This window comes from Vombatus ursinus, unplaced genomic scaffold (assembly GCF_900497805.2).
Source record: "Vombatus ursinus unplaced genomic scaffold, bare-nosed wombat genome assembly UNPS02014779.1, whole genome shotgun sequence".
Classification (NCBI taxonomy): Eukaryota; Metazoa; Chordata; class Mammalia; order Diprotodontia; family Vombatidae; genus Vombatus; species Vombatus ursinus.
The window spans coordinates 58,855,834-58,877,944 of record NW_020954557.1 but is presented as its reverse complement, the minus strand read 5'-3'; the positions used below and the strand labels follow the sequence as shown (position 1 = coordinate 58,877,944).

Genomic DNA, 22,111 nt, shown 5'->3' with positions numbered 1-22,111 from the left:
TGCTTTCCTTTCACCCTTGAAGCCAGTCAATGTCTCCCCCAATTTCCCCAATTATAACTTCATAAAGAAGTATTAATTAGGTTCCAAAGTGTCCCATAGCACTGGGATGGTGGACAAGACCTTCCACAGTCCTTTGTTAACTAGCCACAAGTCCCACAGGTAAATGAGGAAACATCACAGTTCCACAGTCACATAACAACTCAACTAATTACTACACTCAAAGCACAGATTTTAAAAACAGAGATAATCGAAAACCTTGCTCCCCCCAAATGGAGGGAACATTTCTTTTTTTAAATTAATTAATTTTTTTAACATGCGTTTTTAAAACTTGGGGTTACAAATTTTCTCCCTTCCTCCCTCCCCACCCACCCTCATTGAAAAGGCAAGCATCTCGATACAGGTTATAGATGTGTAGTCAAGCATAACACTTCCATAGTAGTCATGTTGTGAAAAACTAAGTATATTTCTGGAGGGAACGTTTCTAACACACACCAGAGATATAATTTTTCCTGTACAAAAATGAAACTTAGAAACTGTTTTTGGAGGGGTTACCACATCATTCTATCAATCAAGACACAGATTTGGAGGACTGCAATGGGCTCCCCCCCTCTTTAGCCAGCTGGTAAAGATTATCTTCTAATAAATCTCTTTTGAACTCATAATGTTTTACATGGTGTTTTTCCACTTCCTCTTACTGGTGTGGATGCCGAGTTACTCAATTTAAGAGGTATTAGCTGCCAAATGGAGGAACAGAAATGGGTAGCAAAAACTGATCAAGTTTCCTCATTTTAATTAAAAAAACTCCAAAGACTCATATAGAGAACCCAAAATAATTCCAACTGCTGTAGTGAAAGTGATCTAATGTACAGCTACTTATGTGTGGTTGAGTTGGACTAAAAAGAGGTTATAGGAATTGAGAATGAAGAACTGGGAGGTGAGGGTATGTGAACAGGGAAGAATTTAGGGTGGAGAAGCAGACAGTAAGTGAGGTTATTGGACTTACTGGAGAAGAGACTGACCTGGAGGTCCACAGGTAAGAACAAAGATCTGGCCAGAATGGGATGGATTTTAAAGTGAGAGGTAGTTGCTAAGTGAAGGTGATGAAGTCAGGGTGTAAGTGGCAATAGAAAGTTAGAAGTATGCCGACTCCTTTCCTTGGCCCCATGTGTCACAGAGCGTGAGAAAAAGAACAGTCAGCCTTGAAGAGGATTCCAAAAGATGTGGTAGCTTGAGGGAAAAAAAAAAACCCTAGGTTTCAGTGAGCATCAGAATACGGAAAGAGTATGAGAAGAGAGCCAAGTCAAGGGGAGCATGATAACCACGGAGGAAGATTCCAAAAAGCACAATGTAAAAGGAAGTACAGAGGAAGATGGTTATGGAAGAAATTCTAGGGGGAAGGGGTTTTCACCTAGGCAAAAGGTAGTTCTAAAACACAGGGATTAGGAATTCAGTAGTTATAGTGAAAGAGAATGCCAAGTACAGGATAACAGCAAAAGCAACACAAAGAAGCACCCTCCCCCTGTATAAAAATTAACCATGCACATGATGTGACCAGATCATCTTGAATCTGCTCCTATTAGTAACAAGCCTTTGTTTTAAGCTCTTGGTATGGTCAGAATTTAATATTACCACAATGACTTAAAAGTTCTTTTGAGTTTTTGTGCGTATTATAGCTTTTTCAAATGAAGTTTTACATATAGTTAGTATTTATGCTGCAATCCTGTTTTAAATACCAGAATAATTTCTAAAAGTGCTTAGCACAGTACTTGGAACACAGAACATACTTAATTAATGCTTGTTAACATGAATAAAAGGAAATTATATTGGAGATCTCTGTGGAGGGATCATAGTCCTATGATTACAGGACCTTAGAGTTAGAGCTAAAAGGAACCTCTGGTGGTTGCATTTTACAGCTAAGGAAACTGAAACCCAGAGAGGTTAAGTGATTTGCCCAAGGTGACACAAATAGTAACTGTTAGAGTTGGAGTTTGAACCCAGGGCCGCTAACCCCAGAATCAGTGCAGAAACTAAATTCAGCTTCAAGGTCCTAAATAGAACGGTGCATAACTGGTTCTATAGGTGAAGATTGTGGTAGAGCCCCTTTAGCTTATTATAGGTAGAAGATTATTTAGGTATTATTTGTTTGATAGGACACCCTTCATCTGTTGTCATAATTATTGGCAGATCTGTATCAACTATGAGAGGCATTGTGCTCAATGGCTGGAAGACTTAGAGTGAGTTGCGACCGTTCCTCCTCTCAATGTGTTTACTATGTGAGGAGCCAGACAGCATTTATTAAGGGCCTACTGTGTGCCAAAGACTAGGCACAACGTTCTAGGCACTAGGTATACAAATACAAAGAATGAAACAATCCCTACTCTCAAGGAATCCTATTCTAATTGGGGGTAGGGGTGGGGGTAGAGGAAGGCAAGTATTTTATACACACATATACATATATAACATACACATATGTATATGTGTAAATACACAATAAGTATAAAGAGAATAAATAGAAATAAATATAAGATAATTAAATACAAAGTATTTAGGTAGAGAGGGCAGGGATAGCTTAGTCTGTAATTAACCTTTACCTAATGGGGTCGCGAAGACTCAGACACAACCGGACAACAACAAACTTATTGCGGAGATAGAGACAGGGAGAACCCTTATCTGCTTGGTGCTGATTCTTTCTCTCTTTTTCCAATTTATTTACAAACAAATTGAGGCTCCCACTCATTTAAAAAACATTCTTGTGGTCAGATTACACAACAGTATCATAAACAAACCCCAGATGCTTCCTACCTTTCCTGAATAGCAAACACAGTTAGGAGTTTTATTGTAGGGAATATTTGGTTCATTTTGGTCCCAGTAAGTAAGAGTCACTTCAGTGCCATCTGACCACTTAAATAAAGCTGGTGTATCATTATTCTTAAGACCTGTCCATATTTCTTCTTTGGTTTCTAAAAGAAGAGGGTTCACAGATTAGTAAATCCTTAAATAGGTGTCAATTTTTAAAAGATTAAATGTCTTCACATTTAAACTAATTCATTTCAGTGAATAAAGTATTATACTTTTTTTTTAGTGTCTCCCTCAAAGTCGCCATCGGGGTTCTCTGTTTATTCTATCTCATTCACATTTCAGTCAACCAACAAGCATTTATTACAGATCAGGTATTGTGCTAAGCACACAGGGTTACAAAGATAAAAGCAAATAACATTCCTGCCTGCAAGGAGTTTATATTCTAATAATGAGACAACATCTAGAGATGTAAATACATATTGATAATATACAAAATGAATACAGGATAGTTTAGGGAAAACACACTAGTAGTTGGGGGGAATTAGATGTATCAAAAAATGGAATGGGCAACTTTGGAAGGTGAATTCTTCTATACTAGAGGTCTTTCACTGATGACTTGGTGGAGCAAGGATATAATTAGTATAGTACTAGACATCAAGTCTGAAAAAATGGGGTAACTGTGTTCCCCAGGGCCACTTAACCCACCTCAGCATTAGTGTTTTTTCTTATTTGCTAAATAGAGATAATACCTGTATCAATTACTTCACGGAGTTCTTGTGAGTGTCATGGTGTATATGCAATATGCACTTTTTTAAACTTTGAATGCTATATAAATATGAATCATTATTAGATGGAATTCCTATCCAGGTATTGGCCTCTTAGAATACTCCTGTAGTGAATAAGAGCCATGTGTTTGGACTCAGAGAACTTGGGTTCTAATTGCTGCTGATACTTAACTACTTGTGTGAAAAGTCACTTAACCTTTCTGGGAAAATGAAGCCATGGAACTAGATGTCTCATAAGGGTCCAGCTCTAAATCTATGATCCATTAAAATGATATCATTCAAAGGAGCTGTGGAATTAGATTTAAAAAAAAAAGACAGAACAAGAGGAATACAATGTAAGTGAAATCAAGATAGCAGAAAGGCTCAAGAATGATAGGGTGGTCCATGGCAGCACAGTAAACTCTATGAAATCAGAGAAGCCTGGTCCAAAATCTACCTCTGCCATTTTACCACCTCTGTGACTTTAGGTCACTGAGTGTCACTGGGCTTGTTTCCTCATCTGTAAAATCAGGAGAATGGACTAGATGACCTCTAACTCCCCTTCTGGCTTTCAATGTATGTATGATCCTATGATTTTCCCCTACTTCACACCTTGAACAACTCTATATCGTAACCTCTCCTCTTGTTCCAATTTCTGTGGAAGAAGCGGCCCTTTGTGAGAAGGCCACCGCTCTGCTTATGCTCTCATTCACCAGGCCCTCCATCTTCCCACTTACCCTTCTATAGCTTCCCTCCTCATCTTCAATCTTGCCCTAAGCATGCACCAGTCCCCCTTATCTTTAAAAAACAAAACCCCTTTACAAGACTCTGCTATCCCTTACATTTGGTAATACTATGATCAGCAACTGATACTTTCTAGCATCCAAAGATGGAGATGAGAATGGTCGAATAAACTGCCTCTCCCTCACCAACTCCCAGCTAAAGGAGCAGGTTCCTCAAGGGTCACAGGTTGAAAGGGGAAGTTTTCTAGGGCATGACCCTCCTGATCTAGAAATGTGGTCCCTAAAGAGTCAAATGAACTAGACAGGGAATGTGGCTTTCTTTTTACTTAATAGGGGACATAATCCCCTTGTTCCAAACTGACTACTTCAATGGCCAGTTTCCAGTATAGATAGATAATATTTCATTTCAGGAGGTAGAACTGATGAGCATGTAATCTGTACATGAATGTGCATGTAACCTAGTTTGATCCCTCCTGGATATGCTTTTTGAATCTCTCCAGTCTTCACCATCATGACTCAGCTGCTTTCTTAACCTGGAACATCCTTTCACCATGCTGCCTGCCTTCTCCCCTTGACTGGTGGGGGGGGGCATCCCCAAATGACCTAGGTTGGCCATGCTTCCTTCCCTTAATGCCCATGCTTTTAACTCTTTCTGGACTTTGCCGCCATGACTCAGTTGCCTTCTCATCCTGAAACATCTCTCTGCCATGCAGGCCCCTTTCTCCTATGGTGAGCTCCTATTCCAAGAACTCCATTTGGAGATGGGTCTAGGCTGACTATGCCTTACTCTCCTCCAGCTGTGTTTCTGCCTCAAAGCTTCACTACTATGTATCCACATGGGTAACTTCTCCTCCCTTCCCATCTTTGCTGGCTTTTCAGCTCCTTTTTTAGCACCCACCCCACCTCTTGATCAAACTGGGGAGTTAGCTATCCTAGTGGCACAGTGGATATGGATAGGGCATTCGACTTGTAGTCAGGAATAATTGAGGTCAAATCTTGTCTTCAACACTTGCAAACTGCATGATTGTAAGTCCATTAGCTGTTGACTCCCTGATCTGTAAAATGGGGATAATCACAGCACCTTTATCCCAAGGTTTTTGTGAGGATAAAATAAGATTATATTTGCATAGCACTCTGCAAACCTTAAAGTACTACATAAATGCAATTATTATCATTATTGTTAGTTTTACAGGTGTACTAAGACTAAAGCGAGAAGATCTAGAACTCTTGATTTCTCAGTGGATCTGGGGGTATATCAGACTTAGTAACTGTTAGAAATGGGGAGGGGTTCCTTTTTATTCTTGTCTTGTTAACATCTTCCTTCTACCAATTTCTCTTAAGTCTTGATAGTGGTATATAGAAATGCAGGTAATTTTTGCAGGTCTATCTTATCTCCCACAAATTTAAAAAATTCATTGATTGTCTCTATTTTTATTGATAGTCTTAGGTTTTCTAGCTATATAATCATGCTGTCTGCAAATATACATTTTGACTTCTTCATTACTGATGTTTAATTACTTTCATTTTTTCCCACGCTTTATTGATTTTGTGATTTTAAAAATTATATCAGAAATGGATCTCTCTAATCTATATGCTTTTTTCTTTTAAAGAAGAATTTTTCTAACATTTCTCAGTTGTATATGATGATACTATGTTGTAGTTTTTATATATACTTTCAATAATATTATTAATAATCTTTCAATATGGTTTATCACTTTTAGCAGGATTTCAAAAGTTATGTTAGGAGTAAAGAGAGTGGACATCCTTGTGTTGGTTTCTCTTCTCTCCCCCCCTTCAAGAGAATGCTTTTAGCATTGCTTAGTTACATATAATAATACCATGTTGTGGTTTCAGATATACATATTTTTTATAATATTATGTATAGGTCTTTTTATTCATGTATTATATCTATCTATCTATCTATCTATATCTCTATCTATCTGTCCATATATATATGGGGTAAAAAGAGTGCTTTATTGTTATCTAAGAATTTCCCTGTGTATTGTGATACCATTATAAAGTCTTTTTTCTTGAGGACAAAATGTATGATATTAAACGTTTTTCTGGTTTATACCACCTATCTATAAATCCTACTTGGTCACAATAGCGCAATGTTTTTGATGTACAGCTATATCCTATTTATGATCCTATGTTTAACAATTTTGCATTGATATTCAGTAATGACATTGGTCTATGGTTTTCTTTCCAATTGTCCAATGGACATTTTCAAACTGGATATCTCAGGGATGTCTCAAACTCAACATGTCCCAAATTGAACTGGTTATATTTGAATTGAAGCTTCCTCTCTTCCAAACTTCCCTATTTCTATCGAAGATACAACCATTCGTCCTATCTCCTGGGTTCATAATCCTAGCATCTCCCTTGACTCCTCACTTTCTCTCATACCATGTATCTAATCAGTTACCAAAGCTTACCATTTCAGCTTCAACAACTTCTCTCAACTCTGATCCCTATTCTCTATTCACGTAACTACTACCTCAGTTCAGATCCTCATTACCTCTTGCTATTTTATTGCAACAACCTTAATAATTGCCTCAAGACTTTCTCTCCTCTGGTCCACATTGCTGCCAAAGTAATTTTCTTAAGTACAAGACCTTACTTTGTCACTACTCTTACTGAATCCATTCCACTGGTTCTCTACTGCCTATAGCATAAAACATAAAGACTTTTAAAAAATGGCCCCAACCTATCTTTCCAATCTCATTGAGCATTACATGACTGTGACTGTCCCACAAACTTAGAGCTTTCCCTCCTGACCTTTGCCTCAAAAAATCCTTCTCTCGAAGCTCAAGCATCACCTTCTACATGAAGCCATTCCTCGATTTCCCCAACTGCTAGTGTCCTTTCTCTTTTTTAACTAACTTCATTATATTTATCTGTATTTATCCTTTTCATATTTATTTTATATATACACTTATGTATGTACCTGTCTCCCCCACTCTAGGCTCCCTGAAAGTAGGGACTGTTCAATTCTTTGTATTGTATCCCCAGCAACTAGCACAGTACTTAGCACGTAGTAGGCACTTAATAAATGCTTGTTGATTCTCACCTTTGCCTTTTTTAGTTCAAGGGACCAACAGAAGGGTTATGTAGCCTACCATCTTCCTCTATATTAAAATAGTCTATGTATCATGGAAACTACTTATTATTTAAAAATTTAACAGAATTTCCTTGTGAATCCACCTGTGAATCTCCCCTTATTGGGAATGGGTTAGAGCAGGACTTCTTAAACTTTTTCCATTCATGACCCCTTTTTGACATTGTGTGGCCTGTACTGCACGCACAGTATAAAGTGCAAGCGCTTCATGTTCAGAACCAATGCTGCAGTGAAGTTGCACAATGCAACATGATAAAGCCCTGCCAGAAACACCCTGGATTCATTACACACTTGATTTTTAATTACTTTTGGTCATTTTGTGTTTTTGGCAACCTTTTATTGTTGCCAAATTGGGTTGCGACCCACAATTTAAGAAGAGCTGGTAGACACAAGTGTTCCCCAGGCTTTGGTCTTCCGGTGACACCGATCACCTTCTTTGCTTGCGTCACCCCCACTTCCTCATTTTACTAGCCTGATCTTGTGTATTTTTGTGGGAGATAGGTAATCTCCCAGCAACTAATCCTATAGGGGGCCTACCCCCTCCATAGTAACTGCTGGGGCTTAATGAGAAGGTTGACATTCTCTTTATATCCCTCGAATTAAAACAAACATCCTAGTTTATTTCTCCTCACATACTCATGTTTTTTTTTGGATAAATGTAAGAATTATAAAATTATTAATATCATTGACGGGATATGTATGAGGACTTACATTATGAAGGACAGTGGAGAACATGAAAACCACAGGATAAAATCTGTCAGGTTTTCACAAAGATGACATTTTTGCTAACAGACCAAGAACCCTAGAATGCTTCAAAACATCTCATTTGAGAGCCTTTGAGAAACTTACCTCCTTCATGGAGCTTTCTGACAACTAATTCCACATCTGCTAAAGACTGCATGCTGATTAGGTTACTGTGGTTGGATATGCATTCTGCATTTGCCTCATCCCAGGAACCACTTTCATTTACCAGCAGATAGCAAAAGCCATTGTTTGGCAGCCAGCCTGGATCACAGTGGGTCTCTAAATATGTCCAAACATCTGGGGGAAAAGCAGTTATTTATATTTCATTGAAAACACATCCATTTTGAACAGATAACTTCATGCAAGTTCTCTCTTCTTAAAAACTAACTCTTCTAGAAAAGCTGGGATGTACGATCTTAGGAGGTACAGAAATACGAACGTTCTTTGTATGGAATAAAACAATAAGGTGGATCTAGTAGGGGCAGACCTAACCTAGCCACACTGGGCACAGATCTATGTGGGGAGGGGCAGAATTAACAGGAGGTACCGAAAAAAAAGATATCCCTTGGTCTCTTGCTGGTGGAGGAAGACTACAGAATAAGTGAATCTTGCTCTGGGCACAGGACTGGCTAGAGTCACCATTAGTATCTTCAGCTTGAAGAGTTTATACTAAGTCAGTGAAGCAAACACCACCATTCTATTACATAATTAGCTTAGCAACCAGCATAACAGTCACTGGTGACAAAAGGAAATTTAAAGTTAGACTAATCTACTTAGACAGTACATTCAATTTCCCCCATTTATCCTCTGGCCAAGAGATGGCTAAACAGAGTAGAGGATAGTATATGAAGTTCTCTTTTTTTTCCTTCCTTCCCCTCAGGCTATAGGTCAGTAGCCACTTTAGGCATTCCTCTCAACTTCACCTTCATGGGTACCACTTGAGCTAAATTCACAAAAAGATATTCTGAGGAAAGGGAAATAAAATCAGGAAATGTGTACTTGGAATGTCTGTGGTTGGAAACAGCGATATCTATCAGTAAGCCTTTGCTTCCCTCTTTGAGACTTTCAGGGTCTATTTGAGACCCTTTAGCAGAACCTCAGTAACCTTAATTTGTCCCAACTTGAAATTGCCAACCAATATCCCATGCAACATGTTACAGTTTCCTCAAACAGTCCAGGCCAACATTTAGTGAGCCTAGCATGTATATGGGCACTGGGCTAGGCATTGAAGATATTTAAACAAAATGAAAACCAGCTGCTGCCTTTAAAGGCTTCCTAATAGACTGGGAGTAGGAGTAGGGGGATAATATTGAATAGATATTTATATAAATGATATTTTGAGGAAGAAGAGAAAAGTGGCTCTGAACAAAGGGGATCAGGAAAGGCTTTCTTCACAGAAGGAAACACATGAGTTGAGCTTTAAATAAAGCGAGGCATTCTAAGAGCTCATGATGTCAAGGAAGGAGTACCTCCATGTTTGAGAATAGCAGGTACAAAACGTCAGAGGCAGTAGAAGGAATGCCAACCGCAGGAAACAGTAAAAAAAAAAAGTCAGTTTAGCAGGGATACATAGTATATGAAGGGATGTAAAGTGAGGAGAGTTGAGTGTGACTCCAAAGTTGCCAATCTGAGTGATTGGAAGGATGGTGTGGCCCTCTAGAAAATAAGGAATTTTGGAGAATAAGCAAATTTGGGAGGAAGATGATGAGTTTAATTTGACTTGCTGAGATACAAGAAGGAGCTGGGGAAAAATGGCTCACTTTATAGCCAACCACTAGCTCACAATTTTATAGGGAACAACCTTACATTAGAATATATATTTTTGGTTTTGCTGTTTTTCTTCTTTTCCTAAATTAGGATTTTAAAATCTATTTTGTATCTATTATTTTGTACTCTAGATCATCTGCATTTTACCCTTGTGTAAACTCACGTAAAATTGTTCATTCTAGAGATGCTACGTTAGTCTAAACAAAATTAATCTGGGTAATACCATTGAAGGCTTAGTGACAGCTAAAGCATAGTGACAACTAATCTTGTCAGATTGATAAAGGGTTAAATCCCATGAAAATAACCATTATATTATTAAGTCATATCTCTAGAAACTAGAGAATCACATGTGCATACATATTGTATTTGTTGTCTAAAAGCTTTGCTTCCCATTTGCAGAAACACTGAGATGTACACCTTCTATTTGCCTCACCTTGTTCACTTCAATCTTAAAGGTAATTCAACAAGGCCACTATGAGCTATAAATGAATCCTTCCTAGAAAAGGAAAATTGAATAGCTACATCTTCTCTCCATTTGAAGTGTCAGCACACCTGGATGAAGACAATCTGGATAAAGGCCCCCTAAATTTACTGACTTTATTTTTCACAAAATTATGATTTTTAAGTCTTTTTGGTGAATGACCAAAAAAAAGGGAAGGAAGTATTACCTGATGACTTCGATGTTTCATTAAGTGGCTTCTTGCAGACATAAGGGAACTGAGCTTCACACGGAAAACTGTGCCACTGGCCCGAGTCAGCATTCATTATTACACAACTTGAGCCACCTACTGTAGATGAACTGGGAATTTCTTCAGAGTTTGGTGGAAGAACAAAAAAACGAAGTAGGGGTAGGGGAGAGAGGTTTTGTGTTCAGTTAGAAAAGGGAAAGTGACAGGTATTTCTAAACTTCTGCTTTTACTTAAGAGAACAAGAACATCATTTAGTAAAACTTTAGCTAATTGGAACCCAACTAACACCCCATAAAGAATCTTTGACCCTGGTTGAAGGAATGATGGAATAAAAAAAAAGCACAAGATCATTTCTAACCTCTAGGAGGGGTAAGAGAACACTAAGGAATATAAAAGCAGCTTTAAAAAAAGAAAGAATGAAACAAAAAGAGAAAGAGAGAAACAAAAAGAAAGGCAAAGAGAAACAGAAAGAAAAAGAAAGAGAAAGGAAAAAGAAAGAGAAAGATAGAAAATGACAGAAGCAGCCAGAAATGCTGGAGTGGGAGGAAGGCTTAGGGGAAGAGGTCATAAGGGAAGAAGCTGAAAGAGATTCATTTTCGTTTTCTTTCTTTCTTTTTCTTTTTTCTTTTTTTGGCTAGGCAATGGGGTTAAGTGACTACATGGTAGTGAGTGTTACGTGTCTAAGGCTGGATTTGAACTCAGGTCCTCCTGAATCCAAGGCCAGTGCTCTATCTACTGCATCACCCAGCTGCCCCCGAGATTCATTTTCTTATCCTCTTCCTCTAACTCCAACCTTCATCATAAAACCTCAAGGATATTATGTGGGAAGTATCAGGAAATCCCCTAAATGGGAAAGGATGGTGAAATGATGAGGAATTAAGAGACCCTTCCTTCCCACTGTTGCAATGATTTCACAAGGGTATTCACTCTGGAGATTTGGACATATTGAGCCAGAAGTTGGCATAAAAATGTGACCTTTGAGGCTCCATAAGATTGTGACTTTTATGGGCTGGAAGTGTCCCCTAAGCCTTTGTGGGAAGAGTGAAGGGGGTATAAAGATGGACAATAGGGGCAGTGTTAAATATTCTGTCTGTCACTCAGATCTTATTTTTTACTTTTAAGGCTGAGGTGTTCTAGAATCTGAACCACTTTACCTGGGCTCTCTCTTTTGTTCTGTTTTCCTGAGCTGCTACAATCTTGCTGCCTGTAGTTTACCTCTTGAGGTTCCCTTCCATATCCCCTGTATCCATCCTATATGTACATTTTTTACATGCTGTCTCACCTATTAAAATGTGAGAGTCCTGAGGGCAGGGACCAAGTTACTGCCTTTCTTTGTATCTCTAGGGTTTCACACATGGTAAGCACTTAATTAATGCCTGCTGGCTGACAGACTGCCAAACTTTCTCAGAACATGCACCACTGACGCCAAAAGGACCATGAGAAGGCAGAATTCATTTTCCTGGGAGTACTGCATATGAATGAACTGTTGGGATTTTATTAGAGCAAAAATATCCCCAAGTATTGGTATTTACTTTTCATGAGATTAAATTTGTCAGTCATCAATATGTTTTAATCCCAGGTGCTGGATAAGTATTCACCCCTATTTTCCAGAATAGATTTCTGAGTGTGTGAGTGATTTATCAGAGGTTATCTATCAAGATTTATTGATGATGTCAAAAACCTCCTGGGGCTCTGTTGGAGAATCTAAGGAACAGCTTCAGTAACAAATGTCAGGTCTAAGGTGTAAGTTTAAATCTGGGATCTTTTCTCAGAGGGCTCACCATTCCCACAAAATACCCAGCCAGGTGTCTCATTCTGACAGCTCCCCAATGGTTTCCTCAGACTATGGTGCTCCTAACTAAAAGTAGTAGTTAATCCAGTGGCCACCAAGATATGTTCAGTAGCTCCATCAGATAGTCCAAAACAGTCTATTAATAGTATTACAACTGATATATTGTAGAAGGAAAAGTTCTTTCAAGATAGGTAATACGAGCACAAGTCTAAAGAATTATGAGTCTCATAAATACTTAATAGTCTGGGGTGGGGATGGAGAAGAGAGTCAAAACCCATTTTTACTAAGGCCTGTACTATTCCTAATAAGGAAAAAGGGAAAAAAAGTTACCTGGATTCCAGTTGAGAAAATTTAATGGGGTGTGATCAGACCATTCCCAACCTTTTGAATTGTCTAGTTGATTTAAACCAATCCAGAACATTTTTGGAATCCCCTCTTTATCTGTAAAGATAAAAAAGACACCCATTGAGTTATCTGATTGAGGCTGAAGTTATTAGCACCACACAACAATCTAAAGAACTTTAGTTTAAGCTGAGATTCAATTTTGAATCTCCTAAAAATGGCAGAGTAAACAGGGCAACACAATCTGTTCAGGTTACTAACACACTCCCTGAATACCTGGTGAGTAGATACAACTTGGATTTCTGAGCACTATTCTCCAGTGAAATGCTTCTGACATGCTCTCCAAACTACTCCTAATAAAACTGAAAAGTAGGAGGCATGACTCATCACAGGCAGCTAGGTGGCACAGTGGCTAGTGCCCTGGTCATAGAGTCAGGAAGACTGACTCCTGAGTTAAAAGCCTGGTCTCAGACATTTACTGGCTGTGTAACCCTGAGCGAGTCACTTATCCCTGTTTGCCTCAGTTGCCTCATTCTATAAAATGAACTGGAAAAGGAAATGGCAAACCACTGCCAAATCAGGTCACAAAGAGTCAGATATGACTGAAACAATTCAACAACCACCACTACAACAAAAATTGGTAGAGGGAGATGCCTCTGGGGAGTTTCCTATAGCAATGAAATCCCAGGTCTAGACTTTTAAAAAAGATGGGGTAGCATCAGGTAGTTCTAAAGGAATCTTAGAGCTAGTGGAAATTTCTTGTCCCTGTTGGTAAGTAGAGGCAGCTAGATAGTGAAGTGGATAGAGTGCTAGGCCTAGAGTTGCAAAGATCTGAGTTCAAATCTAGCCTCACACATTTATTAGCTTTGTGACTCTGGGAGAGTCATTTAACTTTTGTTTACCTCAGTTTCCTCATCTGTAACATGGGGATAACAATTGCACCTACTTCTCAGTACTTCACACAGTGCCTGGAATATAGTAGGCAATTAATAAATGCTGGTTCCCTTCTTTTCCTTCTCCTCTCTGTTTTGATGCCCTAAGTTCTGGTTACTTAGTTATGTATAATCTGAGGTCTAGAAATCAAGGCTGTTAGCAGCATTTAGATTATGTAAGAGGACAGAATGGGAAAGAAGAATAGTTACAGTCATGATTTTAGCAATCAGACTGAACATCTCTCCATGAGTCCATGTAGAGTTAAGAGAATCAAAAGAAAAACAAAACAAAATTAAAAACGAAGTCGAAACAAAACAAGAACATTCCTGGCTTCTATGGTAAAATCATGGCTAAGCCTATCGATAGCAGCAGCCAGCCAGCAAGTCCAAGTCAAGTATGGGTGTTAGGGATAAGGTGGGCAGAGGTAAGAGCCTGGATATGGTGGGGCCTTCTATGCTAAATAAGAACTAGGAAGTATGCCCTCTGGGGCAATTCTACAGCTTTCTTTGGTAATAATAGATACCTAAAGACACATGGAAAAGCCCTAAGACTTTTGTTACTAAAGAATGCACCAGTTTGCTGATATCTCAAGTTTTCTTCATGACTGGTCTCAAATGATTACTTCGCAACTCTTCAGACCAGCAGACTTAATTTACTCAGTCCCTTCCACTTAAACCTATTAAACATTATTCAGGAAATTCATAGAACTATGGTAATAAAAGGACATTTATGGATAATATTTTTTGCTTGTATAGGGAAACATATTTCTGAAAATATAATTTTTTCTAACAGAAATATTAATTATTCAAGTCTCAAATTAAGTAGGAAAAAGCCTGGAACAATGTGAAGGTTTAAGAGCAGGGCATGGAGACTGAAGTTTTGAGCTTTAGAGCTATGAGACATGAAGAAACTTATGCTAGGGATGACTCTCTGGGCCTCAGCTTTGTCATCTGCAAAATGGAGCTAGAATAGGTGATTTCTAAAGTCCTTTCAAGAACTAAGTGTTATGATGTTATTCTTCTTAATACATCAAAGTACTGAGTGACTAAGTATTCATTGAATATCTAATATGTGGCATGGTACAAGTGCATACATACATATATGTATGTGTACGGGTACATATATACGTATACATATGTATGTGTGTATGTGTGTATGTGTGTATATATATACACACATATATATATACATATATATGTGTGTATATATATATATACACACATATGTATATATGGGAGAGAGCCTAATGATGGTGTATAAAAAGAAGAGAGAGGAGGGCATTGTATAGAGCTTTGATATGTACAGTCAAGGGATTCACAAGATCCAGCAAAAGAAACCAAGGATTAATCACACAAATAGCAGGTGAATGAAGAGAGAAGAGTCACAAAAAACCAGGAAGGAAAGAGTATTTAGGAAGAGAAGGCAATCAGCAGTGTCAAATGCTGCAGGCCAAGAGGGGTGAGGATTGAGAAAGAGCTATTATATTTAGTAATTAAGAGATCACTGATAACTTGAGAAAGAGAGAAGTACCAGTTGAATGATGAGGTCAGGTCAGAGTACAAAGGGTTTAAAAGGGAATTAAAGGAGATAAAGGGAGAAATCACTGAGTGTATATGACATTTTCAAAGCATTTAGCCGGGAAAGGGGAAGGAAAGACACAGGAGCGCTTGTGAGTTAGGGGTATGACTGATCTTGTGGAGGCTGAAGTAAAGCGGAGGCATAGATTGAAGAATTAGAAGTTGGGGTATTTAAAGGAATAGCAACATATTTGCTGAAGTCCTCCAGTATGAGGGTAGGGGTTGGAATGGGATAGAAGGCTTTGAACCAGATCCTGAACCTACTGAGGTAGGAGGGAGAATATTCGCACATTCCTACACACACAAGTTACATGTGTGTATATGTGTGTATATGCCCATAAAAGCACTTTCATAATGTAATGGTAGGCATTCACACATATATGTTCGCGCGTGTGTGTGTGCATATGTATGTATAAAACCTCCTTCTCCATCAATGGAGCTTATGATCTTAGGGGGGAATGCAGAAAGAGAGAAAAAGAAAAGAACACAGGCTAGAACATAATGCTAACTGTACGTATGCCAGAGAAAAATGTAGATGCAAAGAAGCTGAGTGGTCCTAACTCAAGGGGTCAGCGAGGTGGTGCAGTGGATAGAGGTCCCAGCCTGGAGTCAGGAAGACTCGTTTTCATGAGTTCAAATCTGGCCTCAGACACTTAAACAGAGCTGTGTGGCCCTGGGCAAGTCACTTAACCCTGTCTACCTCAGTTTTCTCATCTGTAAAATGAGCTGGAGAAGGAAATGGCAAACCACTCCAGTATCTTTGCCAAGAAAATCCAAGTCAGACACAACTGAACAACAACAATCCCAATTCAAACCAACCTTCCTCTCCTCAGTCTGCTCTCTCATTCCCATCTACTTCAATCCTTTTCTTGAGGTAGGGTATGGGAGGGAGGTACACAGTAACTGGGGACTTGCCTAGAGTCATACAGTTGAATTTGGACTCAGCTCCTTCTGACTCTGGGCCTGGACCTCTATCCACTGAGCAACCTAGCTACACCCATCCACTTCCATCTTCCATCCCAGGATACTGACATTGATCTCTCGACAGTCAAATAGAATGGGCTTTTCCCCATCCAGATCCTTCCTGATCACCCCATAGCATTTGACACTATTGACCACTTCACTACCCTGGGTTTTTGTGAGTCTGCTGCTCTCTTGGTTCACTTCTTACCTGACTGTTCCACCTCACTCTTCTTTTACTGGATCTTGTGGATCAACAAAATGTGGGTATCTTCCAAGGCTCTCTACATACTTTCACTATGTGATCTCATCAGCTCCCACAGGCTCAATTATCATCTCTACACAGATGATTCCCAGATCTATTTATTATGTCATGGTATCTCCCTTGAGTTTCTTCTCTCTCTCTCCTCTCTCTCTCTCTCATTTCCAACTGGATGTCCATGTGCATCTTATACTCAACATTCCTAAACCAGAACTCATTACCTTTTCTCCCAAACTTCCCTATTACTATCAATGGCACCACTATACTGGCAGTTAGCCAGGTTCACACGGCGGGTGTCATCCGTGACACGTTACTCTCACTCATCCTACACGTTCAGTTAGTTACCAAATCTTGGGATTTCTTTCTCTACAATATCCTATACATTCTGTATATTTTTCTATATTTCTATATATATTTCTAAAATATCCTATATATTTCTTTTTCTACAATTTCCTATATATCTTCTCGTTCAGTAGCCACCCTAGTTCTCCTCTCACCTAGACTATTACAATAGCCTCCTAAATGGTCTCCCTGCCTCAAGTTTCTCCCAACTTTAATCCATCCTCCTGTCTACTGCCACATGAATTTAGCTAAAACACAGGTCTGACGATTTCACTTCCCTACTCAATAAACTCTAATGGCTCTCTAAGATCAAATACAAACTCCTCTGTCCTTCACTGAAGGCCCTTCACAACCTGGCCCCTTCCATTTTTCTTACACATTATTTCCCCCTGTACATACTTCATGGACCCAGCCACACTGGCCTAATTGCTGTTCCTCACATCTGATACTTCATCTCGCATCTCTGAGCCTATGTACTGGCTGTCCCTCATACCTGGCACGCTCTCTCTCCTAATCTCTAAGACTCCTTTGCTTGCTTTAAGACTCAGTTCAATGCTACGAACTGCAGAACAATCTCCCTGTATCTCCAGATGCTAGTGCCTTCCCCTCTAATATACTGCGCTGAACATACTACATCGGACTACTTTCCATGCACTCTGTATTTATCTTGTATAGACATGTTATCTCTCCTGAAAGCACAGAAAGACTTTAAGGGCAGGGACTGTTTTTTGCTATCTCTTTGTCTATCCAATGATTAGCACAATACTTTGCAAATAGCAAGCACTAAAAAAATGCTTATTGATTGAATGATTCACTCACATTGTATGGCTTAAAGTCCTTAACCTTACCAATGTCAAACTCTTCCTCAAGTACAAAACTTTCATTCATACTACCTAAACATACTTAAGTCTTTCTTATTCCTTCTTACTATATCTAATTCCATGTCTGTTTTCATCCTCCCTTTTATCTTTAAGTGCTTTTCATTCCTTTTTTTCCCCAGAGACTTTAAATCTCATTTCTTCCACAAACCCTTTCAACTAGAATAGATGTCAATTCAGTATTTATATTCTCTATCCTTTTTTCCAATATGGAGTTCATCTACCATAATCATAAGCATAATTTTTTGTAAGGGAAAATTATTGTATAGGTTTCCATCACTACAATACTATTTATGAGTATACAGTGAGATTCCCAATGATTGAAATTCTATTCTGGAAAAAAAGGATTTTTTCCCCTAGGGTTTCTAGTAAGATGTAGAAGTGACTGATCTTGGCTCCCCTGAACCACCTCAAAACAATGACAAATATGCCAAATTAAATAAAGGTAACAATTATCAAAAAGAGAGCCATATGAAATGGGGAATAGAAAGAAATCAAAGTAGGAGGTCATGGAAACATAGATGTAGAGGTAAAATTCACCATCTAATCCTCATTTTTTAGATGAGAAAATTTATTAAGTAGTGCAAAGCAAACAAAATAGAAACAAAGGAACAATTCCAGTGTAACATTCTTTCTAGGGCTCACTGTCCTAGTTCTTCATACAGTGGCAGGTAGAGTCCCTAGAAGAATAATTAGTGCTACTCTCCAGGTTTCTCAGAGGAACTCTGAAGAGGTATGCTCTTTGAGCCCCCACCGATGTGCTTCCCAATAACATGCAGACAGCAGACTCAGTTCTTAGCAAATGCAATTACTCAAATGGATGGCAAGAAGAATAACAAATCATTCCCTAGTCATGCCCACCCAAATCTAGAGTGCACACTCCTACAAATACAGAGAGTGCATGAGGATAGAGGGGGAACAAACTTAAAGAATAATGGCAGTGAGTACATATCATCAAGGTAATTCACATCTGGAATTTCAGGACTAAGTTCAGTTCAGAGCATGGTGTCAACGATCAATGAAAAACTTTGCATAAGCATATTTTCAATGCACAGAATAATTTAAAGTGAGTGAATACCTATCTTAATATCCTGTTGTTTATAGGTATCAATATTGTGAGAGTATAAATTCTTCGAGTACATAGGTAGTGTGCTTAAAACTTATTTTGATACTGCATTCATCTGTTATTTCTTTACATTTAATTCAAATTTTACATACAAAATATTCTATCTATATTTCCTTGGAGTTAGCTTACCTTTTAGATGAATTAATTCAGCTGCACTTGAGATGCTTACTAAGTCTGCTCCTTGATTCTGACATGAAATTAATGCTTCCTTCCACGTAAGAGCTGCCTGGGTATTAAGCTGGTAGCAACTTCCAAATTGCTCATTCTTTTCCCAATTATCTTTACAGCCATCCTCTATTAAAAAGACAACATTTAAAGACTAGACATTTTTATATCCATTGTCTATCCTTGAACTTCAGTGTTTGCAGAATTTTCAGATGACGGAAATGCTGTCAGTTATGTTTGATAACCTAAATATCACTATAAACAACTGGGATGTATGCTGTCACTGAGATAGTGATATGAAAGAAACACCATTTGACTGTTTTTCTCAGAGATTCTAAGCCTACAATTCCAATTTTTGTTGTCATTGTTGTTCAGTTGTTTCAGTCATGCCCAATTCTTTGTGACCCCATTTGGGGTTTTCTTGGCAAAAACACTGGAATGGCTCGCCATTTCCTTCTTCAGCTCATTTTACAGATGAGGAAACTGAGGCAAACAGGGTTAAATGACTTGCCCAGGATCACACAGCTGCGTAAGTGTCTGAGGCCAGATATGAACTCAGGAAGATGATCTTCCTGTCCCACAGTTCAGCACTCTATCCACTACAAGAGCAACCACCAGGTAATAACTTGGGTTATGGAACACAGCTTCATGCATCCTCAAGTAGAAATGACTGAAAAGTGATGAATAATTTCATTAAGGTTTTCTACAAAGATAACCTTTAAAAATCAACATGGGATGAGTTAATTATAAGAGGAAGATAAAATACTAAGACGTATCTGTGGAGGCAGCACAGTACAGGACTAAGAATTAGGTTCGTTTTTAGTTCCACTATGAACTATCTGTATGACTTGGGAGGAAGTCAATTAATCTCTCCGAGCTTCAATTTCCTCGTCTATAAAAGGAGGCTCACAGGATGTAGAGTTCAAGGTCTGGAGTGGTTTAAGTAATTTATTAGTGGTCACAAGTAAATAGGCAGAACTCAGATCTGAATGTAGGTCCCCTGACTCCAAGTCCAATTGCCTCTTTTTTTCTAACATACCACATTGAACTAAATCAGTTGATTATTAAGGCCCTTCTACCCCTGACAATTCTATTATTCCATATATAGTAAGCTTTGGGGGCGGGGCTGGGGAAGAACACAGGCACAGTGTGGCATTTTCCTGATGCCATCATTCCTGGTATAAATTGCTGCTTAGCTAAATCTTTGCTTTTAATATTTTTGCCAAGAAATGTTTTACTCTGCTTCAGCTATAGAGTTGTCAAGGAGTGAAAATCAACCTGGAGTCTTGGCCTGTTTCTGGATCCCACAAGCCACTTGTAACTTTGATGTTACAAACTCTATATGTTTGATCTGTTCAAACATTTAGGGGCCTACTATGTATGGGGCAACTAGGTGGCACAGTGGATAGAGTACAGGCCTGGAGCCAGGAACCAGGAAGACCCAAGTTCAAATCTGGCTTCAGACATTTATTAGCTGTGTGACCCTGGGCAAGTCACTTAATCCTGTTTGCTTCAGTTTCCTAACCTATAAAATGAGCTTCAGAAGGAAATAGCAAACTACTCCAGTGTCTTTCCCAAGAAATTCCCAAATGGGTTCATGAAGAGTTGGACACGACTGAAACAACTGAACAACAACAAGAAAACTATGAACTAGGCACCATGCTAGAGGAATAGTATAGTTAGACTTAAAATAGGCATAATGTGAGATAAGTCTGCAAAGATCAGTTGAAACCAAATGGTGGATGGTGTTTTTATCTAGCTAACAACATTGAGTAGCCTGGAGTAGTGAAGGGTGTGTGCCTCTGCTACATAATATGTGACCGTAATCTCTTGGGGTCTTGGTTTCCTCAATTATAAGATGGCAAGACTGCATTAAATGATCTCTATATGAGCCTGTGCATCTCCACATCTATGTTCATGTAGGTAATGGAAAATTATTGAAAGTTTTAGATCAAGGCCACCCTATGAAAAAGACTACTCGAAAAAAGAAAGTCTTAAAAAAACCCAAACAAACCATATTCACAGAGCCCCAGCTTAATAATCCCCGGACTATATGGTCTGAGATTCCTTTCACTTTCACTCTCTGATCCTATGAGTTTCTCTAGCAAGTTTAAGAGTAGGAACAGAGAGAGCAGATGGTGGAAATCACTCAGGTCTAGGACTTGGAAAGGGAAGTCAGTGATCCCAGAGTGAGAGCGTGAACATCACTTACATAGCTGACTGTGGGATTCAGGCTAAGTGATGTCTGAACAAAACTGAGAGACAGGAAGGTCAGGATGAAGGTGAAGAATAGATTAAGAAATGAGGCAGTGGGATTGAGGGCTCCTTTGGAGAGATTTGGAGAAAAGAGTTCGAGACTTTAGAGTTGTAGCCGTTCCAAATCCCAAGTCTGGCCTGACCGGTGTCAGGCTGAAGGAGAGTTTAAGTCATTGGAATTAAAAGGATTAATAAACTTTGAGGACAGAGTAGTTGGAAAGGTTTTATATATATATATATATATATATATATATACACATATACATATACATATATATATATATATATATATATATATATGCCAACAATCAGAAAGACCTGAGCTCAAATCCAGCCTCAGACAATAGCAGTCAGAACCTGGGCAAGTCACTAACCATCTTTGCCTCAGTTTCCTCATCTGTTAAATGAGCTGGAGGAATGGCAAATCACTCTAGTATCATCGCCAAGAAAACCTTAAATGGGTTCACAAAGAGTCAGATATGACTGAAAAATGTCTCAACAAAAAAAGATTGCCTGGCTGCTAGGTGATACTGCTAGGCCTTGAGGCAGAAGACCCGAGTTCAAATACAGTCAGCCTGCCTCAGACACTGACTAGCTGTGTGACCATGGGGAAGTCATTTAACCTCCTTCTGCCTTAGACTGCTTAATGGTAAAATGGGAATAATAATAAATAGCATCTACACCCCAGGGAAGTATGGATCAAATGAGATATTTATAAAGTACTTTGCACCATGTCTAGTACATATTAGGTGCTTCATAATGTTTATTCCCTCCTCCCCTTCTTTATATGACTTGAGCCTGGACAGTACTGTGATAGGCTTTTCTAAGACCAGGAGTTGTTTATGTATGTGGTT

General features: G+C 38.8%; 1 protein-coding gene across 7 annotated transcripts in view; it reads right to left on the bottom strand.

Annotated features, from left to right (window-relative positions):
- Positions 1-22,111, bottom strand: part of LOC114045604 (lymphocyte antigen 75-like) — a 183,742-nt gene that overhangs the window by 132,000 nt on the left and 29,631 nt on the right. For all 7 annotated transcript variants that reach the window (XR_003569404.1, XR_003569405.1, XM_027865682.1 and 4 more), the window contains exons 4-8: positions 18,966-19,130; positions 12,747-12,857; positions 10,604-10,744; positions 8,274-8,465; positions 2,803-2,960 (exon numbers count right to left, since the gene is read on the bottom strand). Coding sequence is in view for 5 of the 7 variants with exons in the window: in XM_027865682.1 (XP_027721483.1) it covers positions 2,803-2,960; positions 8,274-8,465; positions 10,604-10,744; positions 12,747-12,857; positions 18,966-19,130 (767 nt within the window). In the remaining 2 variants the exon portion in view is untranslated. The remainder of the gene's footprint in view (positions 1-2,802; positions 2,961-8,273; positions 8,466-10,603; positions 10,745-12,746; positions 12,858-18,965; positions 19,131-22,111) is intronic.